We start from the raw sequence: 6,662 nt of genomic DNA, 5'->3' as shown, positions 1-6,662 counted from the left end.
ATAGGTTGCACCACTGTTCCTGCCCGAATATTTAAATGCCATTGAAACGTCAAACGTAACCAATGAAATGCTTAGAAATCCATAACGACTTTTTCTTCAGTTGCACTCTGGTGTTTATCGCTCATCATTCAAAATATAACCGTCTTTCCATGTGTTTGGCTTAGAACGCGCGCGTTACGATCGCTTGTACCGGCTTTTTATCATAACTTTTATCCCAATGTTTTACTTTGGTATTATTTTAACATAAACTTACTTAATTTTACACATCCTGTTTATAAACGACTGCTATTCTGAAGATGGAGCCGTCTAAAGATGCTATCAGTGTGCGCGTTACGCGATTAAACAATCAACTTCTCAATAAACAAAAGGATCATACTGCTTCCTTCACAAGAGAAGGTTTGTTCGACGCATTGCAAGTATTATACGATGAGTGCAACACCGAGAGTTTGAAAAACAACGACAAGAACATCAGTTCCTTCGTCGACCAGTATCGAAAGAAATTACTGCAACTGAAGAAAGTGCGTGTTAACTTGACTGATTTTGATGTTAATAATGTAATAGGCAGAGGACACTTTGGAGAAGTGCATGTAGTGAAGGAAAGGCAAACTGGTGATGTCTATGCTATGAAAACAGTCAGAAAATATGAAAATTCAGAGCAGAAATGTGCTTCATTTGCTGAGGAAAGAAATATTATGGTTGAGGCAAATTCTCCATGGATCACAAGGCTACAATATGCTTTTCAAGATGCCAATAATCTGTATTACATAATGGAGTATCATCCAGGTGGTGATTTAGTAGGATTACTTTATAGGCAAGGAGGGACAATACCTGAAACTGCAGCAACTTTTTATCTTGCTGAGCTTGTAAGTGTTTTCTATGATAGCTTAATTTTGGGTTAATTTATTAATAATGTAAAACAGATTTTAGCTATTAATGATGTGCATAGCTTGGGATATGTCCATAGGGATATAAAACCAGACAATGTATTGTTAGATAGATGTGGCCATCTGAAACTTGCAGATTTTGGTTCTGCTGCTAAATTAAACTCTAAAGGTTTTGTATCAGGTGGTATTCCAGTAGGAACTCCAGATTATATTGCACCTGAAGCTTTGCAATCATTTGATAATAAAGCAAGCAAGAATAATGGCCAATATGGTGTAAGTAAAACTTATGATTTGTTTGTGAGGTCATAATTTAATTTATTATCCTATTGTTACAGAAAGAATGTGATTATTGGTCATTGGGAGTTCTTGCTTTTGAACTTACTATTGGTTCAACACCATTTACAGGCCAAAGCACATCAGCAACCTACTCCAAAATCATTAATCATACAAAAACACTTAAATTTCCATCTGATCTCATTGTATCTCAGGCTTACATCAACTTAATTAAGTCACTTCTGACTGAAAAAAGCACCCGCTTGGGTTACGATAAAATAATTAAACATGTATTATTTAAAAACGTTGACTTTAATAATATGCGCGAACAAGTGCCGCCGTTTGTGCCGAAAATTTCATCTGAAGATGACACTAGCAACTTTTCGGATGTACAAAAGAAGCGGAAGGAGCCAAATATTGAAAATTTTAAAGCCAAGACACAGTTTAGTGGCAAGAATCTCCCGTTTATTGGTTTCACATACACAACTGAACCATCTGAATCGAAGGAAACGTATCGCAGCAGTATTTTAGTCAATGACGACCAAGTTGAAAAGATGAGGGCTGAGATTGAAGAGTTGTATAAGAAGTTAGTGAAAAGTGAAGCTGCTACACAAGATAAGGAGGGTTTGGAAAGGAAACTGGAGGAAAAGATTAGGAAGTTGGAAAGTATTGAATGTGTTAGAGATAAGTTGGAGCGAGATTTGGCTACGAATATTGCTGAGTGTCAGGTATATTATAATATTCTTGTAATGTTTAAATAACCAACTAATTTTGATTTTAAAGGCATTGAAACGCATGTTGGAGTTGGAGCGTAAAGACCGCTGTGAGTTAGAACGCAAAGCTTTGGAATTAATAAAACAAACTAAGAACAAATGGGCAGCTGAGGAGAAGGTAAAGTTAGATGCTGTTAATCGGGAATTAGAAGAGTGCAGAGAGAGATGTGAAAAGCTTACCGCCGAAATAGATCAACTCAATGAGCAGTTGTTGAAAGCTGTTGAAAAGTCCAATAAGCATAAGGTATTATCCATTGAACATATGAATTTATTTGAATATTTGAATACTATTCAATTTGCTTTAGGCTTCTGTTGAAAATGTTGAAAAACTGCGTCGTTCAAGTGTGGTCGGTCTTGAATCGCGTTTGGAAAAAGTCACGTCCGAAACTCAAAGTAAAATTTCTAGCTTACAATCGCAACTTCAAGACGAAATTCAAAACAGGCGCTCTATCGAAAAGAAACTTATTGAATTGGATGAAGCGCACAATGTTTTACTGAACAAATACGAACTGTCTGAAAAACAAAACCGCGAGTTGAAGACTAAAACAAAAGAATCTGAACTTGTTATTGAGAATTTAAAGAAAACTGTTTCTATTCTTGAAGAAAAGTCGGAAGATTTGGAATTCCAAAAGGCACGTATTATATCTCTAGAAGAAGACATAATTGAGCTCACCAATAATAAAACAATAGAACAAGAACTGGAAAAAGAAATTCAGAATAGTGCTGTTTTAAAAAAACAAGTTAAAGATCTCAAGGGGGAGTTGAATAATATTCGTTCATCAAAACTGTCATCAATGGAAGACTTGAAGAAACAATATGAGCTTGAAAGACAAAAGTATGAGACGGAATTGAAGCAGATTAAGGAAGAGAAAGCTGAGTGTGAAATAAAGTTACAGGAAGCCAATTTAAGTCTCAAGAGTAAAGAAGAGAAAGCAAATACTTTGGAGGAGTTGTTGACACAGCTTCAAAATGATTTATCCAAATTAGAATCTGGATCTGAACGGGAAATTGTCTTACAAGAACAGATTGAACGTTTGGAGCAACAACTAGTTGAGGTTTTATTAGTTGAACAAATTTTAATCGTCTAATGTTATTAATATAAGCTCTTCTGTTAATTAGGTATCAGGGGTGGCGGCGCTTGAAAAACAAGAACTAGTTACGTTGAAATCCAAGTTCTGGCGTTTGGAGAAAGACATTTTGAATGCCGACTTAGATAGGAAAATCGTCGAGCGTGATTTGAAGGATGAGCAAACAAAAAACAAAGAATTAAACATGCAGATCTCCGATTTAGAACAACTCGTTACCAGTATTCAGAAATCTAAAGACGAAGCTGTTAGTGAGTTAGGTGCTTTAAATGATAAAATGGCGTTGGAAGTTGATAAATGCAAACTTGAACTCGAAAAGTTGCAACTTAAACGTGACCAGCAGACCCTAAAAGAAAGAGAAACAATTGAACAAGTTGGTCATCTACAAAATGATCTACAAAACAAAGAATTGCAGATTTGTTCACTGCTGGAAGTTGTGGATTCACTAAAATGTGAAAAATTGGTGCTTGAACAAAAAATGCAAGATGTTGTCGACGATAAGATTAAGTTAAACGACCAAATGACTTATAAAGATAGAGAATTCAATACTATTAAAGGAGAATTAGTAAAAACGCGTGCTGACTTGGAGAATTCATTATTGGTAAGTAATAGCTATATAGTTAATAAATTATTTATGTTTATATCTTATTCGTTTCTCTATCAGAATCGTAAAGCATTACGCGAGGCATGCACTTTGTTGGAAAATCAATTGATAGAATTTGAAACACTGCTTGACAAGTCAGAATCAAAACGCGCCGAAATGCAAACAGAGTTAGAACAGTATCAAGAAACTCTCGTAAAAAGTAAACAAGATGTTCAAGAAGCGCGCAAACAATATAATGAAGAAAAGTCACATAAACTCTTGGCAGAAACAAAAGTGAAACGTTTGTTAGATGATCTTGAACATCAACAGAAAGAAATCAACTCATTCCAGGCCGAAAACATTGAATTTAAGAAATACTCCAATGATTTAAGCGATGAGTTGAACGTATTAGAGGTGAAACTTCAAGACCAAGATTTAACAATCAAATCATACCAACGTCAAGTAGAAGATTACGTCGCGGAAAATAACTATTTGAAAGAAGAAAACAGCGAACAACTAACGTTCATAAACAGTGTCAAAGAATCAAATTATAACTTGAGTCAGAGATATTCTGAAGCTCAGCTAAGTATCAAGGCTCTAATGGAGAAGATGAATGAATTAGATGCTCTCTTGAATGAAAAGACTCAATACATAAATGAACGTGAATTGAAGGCGCAGTCAACTATTCAACAACAGACTAAACTCATCGATTTTCTACAATCTAAAGTGGAAGAAAGCGGAAAGAAAAAGAAGACCCTTTCGGATAAAATATTCGGGCATTCAAAGAAAGAAAATGTCCCGCCATTGTCCGTAGCATTAAATTACAAGGATTTAGAAGTGCAACTTGCAAAAGAACGCGAGCAAAATAAGCAATTGCATCAGGAGATCATCAAGTTGAAGGCAGACACGTTCAAGAAAAACGAAAACGATATTAAACTGGATGCCATCCGGAGTTTATCTGTACAAGAGGATATTTTAGCTCAGATTGTGCACAGTCCTACTTCACAGAAGAATGATTTATACCGACAGAATTCTATTCAAAGAATGCATCATAATATTCCGCACAGGTTTGAGTCAAAACTTTGTACAAAAGCGGTTAAATGCGCACAATGTTCCAATCAGATTCTTCTCGGGCGTCATATGAGTGTGTGTCGTGAATGCCATGTTGCTACTCACACAAATTGCGGTTCTTCGTTGCCAAGAACTTGTGGTTTACCGGAAGAATTTGCGCTACATTACTCTGAAAGTTTGAATAAAATACATTCGGGAAGTTCAATAAGTATTAACGGATTGAAAAAGGAAGAAATTAATATTGAGGGATGGGTAAAAATACCGAATGTACCTGGGGGATGGGAAAAACATTACGCATGTCTTACTGCGACCACCTTATGTGTCTACAATGAGCCACCAAACGTGGAAGGGGCAAAACCCATTCAAGCTCTCAAGTTGCACCGGGCGAATGAACATGGCAAAGTGATTTTAGAGCCGGTGCATTCAGAAATTCCTGTACAAACCGCTAACAGCGATCTTCCCTTTGTGATTAAAGTCGAGACAAGTCCAAACTCAACATGTTGGCCATCACAGTGCATTATTTTCATGACTTTGAGCATTGAAGATAAAGAAAGATGGCATGCAGGTAAGCACACATTAATTACAACTATTAAAACAGTAAATTAATACCATGTTTTCCAGCTTTGCAAAACATTTTTAAGTGTAATGACAAAAATGGAGAGATTCTGCTTTATGACACCGAAGACATGGAAATTAACTGCGTTGTAGAGCTAACACATGATATCAAATTGCTTGGAACTGATTCCGGTTTGTTTACTCTTCAAAAAAACAAGTGCATTCAAATCTTAGGTCCTTCATCAGTGAGTGAAATTGTTGTCATAGCTGCAATCAACACTGTGGTCATGATTGCCGAAGAAAATCGCACATTAATTTGTTGCGATTTCAAACACTTGCGTACTTTATGCGATTGTGCACCCTGCACGAAACCAACACTTAAATATCGCGCATTAACTGTTAACAACATGGACGGTTTTCATATTCTGAAATCATCCGATTTCCAACGTAACAAGTTTATTTGTGTCGCTTCAAGTAAGAAACTCGCGATATTAAAATATGATTGCGTCAAGAATGAATTCTTACCTCAAAGGATTCTTGATACAGCCCAACCAGCGAGTTGCATTTTGTTTACTGAGCATTCAGTCATCATTGGCGCTGATAAATTCTTTGAAGTAGATCTGAGTAGTTTTGAAGCAGATGAATTTTTGGATGCGTCTGATTCCAAATTATCGCACGCGGTAAAGTGCTTCCAGATGCAATCATTCCCTTTGTCGATTCATTATATCACCAAGCCCCCGAATCGCATTGAATACTTGGTGTGCTTCAGTGAATTTGCAACTTTTGTTGATGAATATGGTCGCAGCACACGTAAAAACGACATTTGTTGGACCTACATGCCTAAGGCATTTTATTACGCAAAGAAATATTTATACGTGTTGCAATTTAATGCGGTGGAGATTTATAAACTAACAGAAAATACTTGTAATGGAAACGAAAACGAAGCGCTCCAGCTTATGAAAATTGACTTGCCTAATTCTCAATACTTGGGCGAAAATCAAAACGGAGTATTTGTCTCAAGCGGAAATCAAATTAAATACATTGATGCGCATCAATTTGATGATTCGCTGTCAATTTCTACGGAGACTTCAGCAAATGATGTTGCGGAATCTGACAGGTTTAGTTTTACCAGCTCGATGATCCAGAGTTTAGATGGTAATGCTAGTGATGAGAATGAGGATCATTATGTAAATCGGAGGGTGAAGTTTACAGATTTGTAATTTTTTACGCCTTTCTTGTATTTTAAAAAGTTTACCTGCACATTGTATTAATTTTGTACTTAGTTGCATTTCAGTAATTGTACGTTTTTGCCATTTTTATCAATCGCTATACTGCTTTTTTGACATTTATATCTTTAAACAAATGTTAAATAAATGATTTACAAAGTGTTATTTGTTCAGAAAAACAATTCAAATGTGAATAGAACAAGTTGCCTAGC

The 6,662-nt window shown here is 35.9% G+C and overlaps 1 protein-coding gene across 1 annotated transcript; it reads left to right on the top strand.

Annotated features, from left to right (window-relative positions):
* The first annotated feature begins 68 nt into the window (after nucleotides 1–68).
* LOC135792929 (citron rho-interacting kinase sticky) lies at nucleotides 69–6,610 on the top strand. The gene is made up of 8 exons (XM_065303732.1): nucleotides 69–863; nucleotides 921–1,157; nucleotides 1,220–1,885; nucleotides 1,941–2,174; nucleotides 2,236–2,985; nucleotides 3,050–3,616; nucleotides 3,680–5,234; nucleotides 5,291–6,610. The coding sequence occupies exons 1-8, from the start codon at nucleotides 297–299 to the stop codon at nucleotides 6,442–6,444; spliced, it is 5,730 nt and encodes a 1,909-aa protein (XP_065159804.1). The 5' UTR covers nucleotides 69–296; the 3' UTR covers nucleotides 6,445–6,610.
* The last annotated feature ends 52 nt before the right edge of the window (nucleotides 6,611–6,662 follow it).

Source organism: Atheta coriaria, unplaced genomic scaffold (assembly GCF_025399875.1).
Source record: "Atheta coriaria isolate IRGN ID8LTWV9N9 unplaced genomic scaffold, Caltech_Dcor_3.1 hic_scaffold_5_pilon, whole genome shotgun sequence".
NCBI lineage: Eukaryota > Metazoa > Arthropoda > Insecta > Coleoptera > Staphylinidae > Dalotia > Dalotia coriaria.
This window is presented reverse-complemented; position numbering and strand designations above follow the sequence as displayed.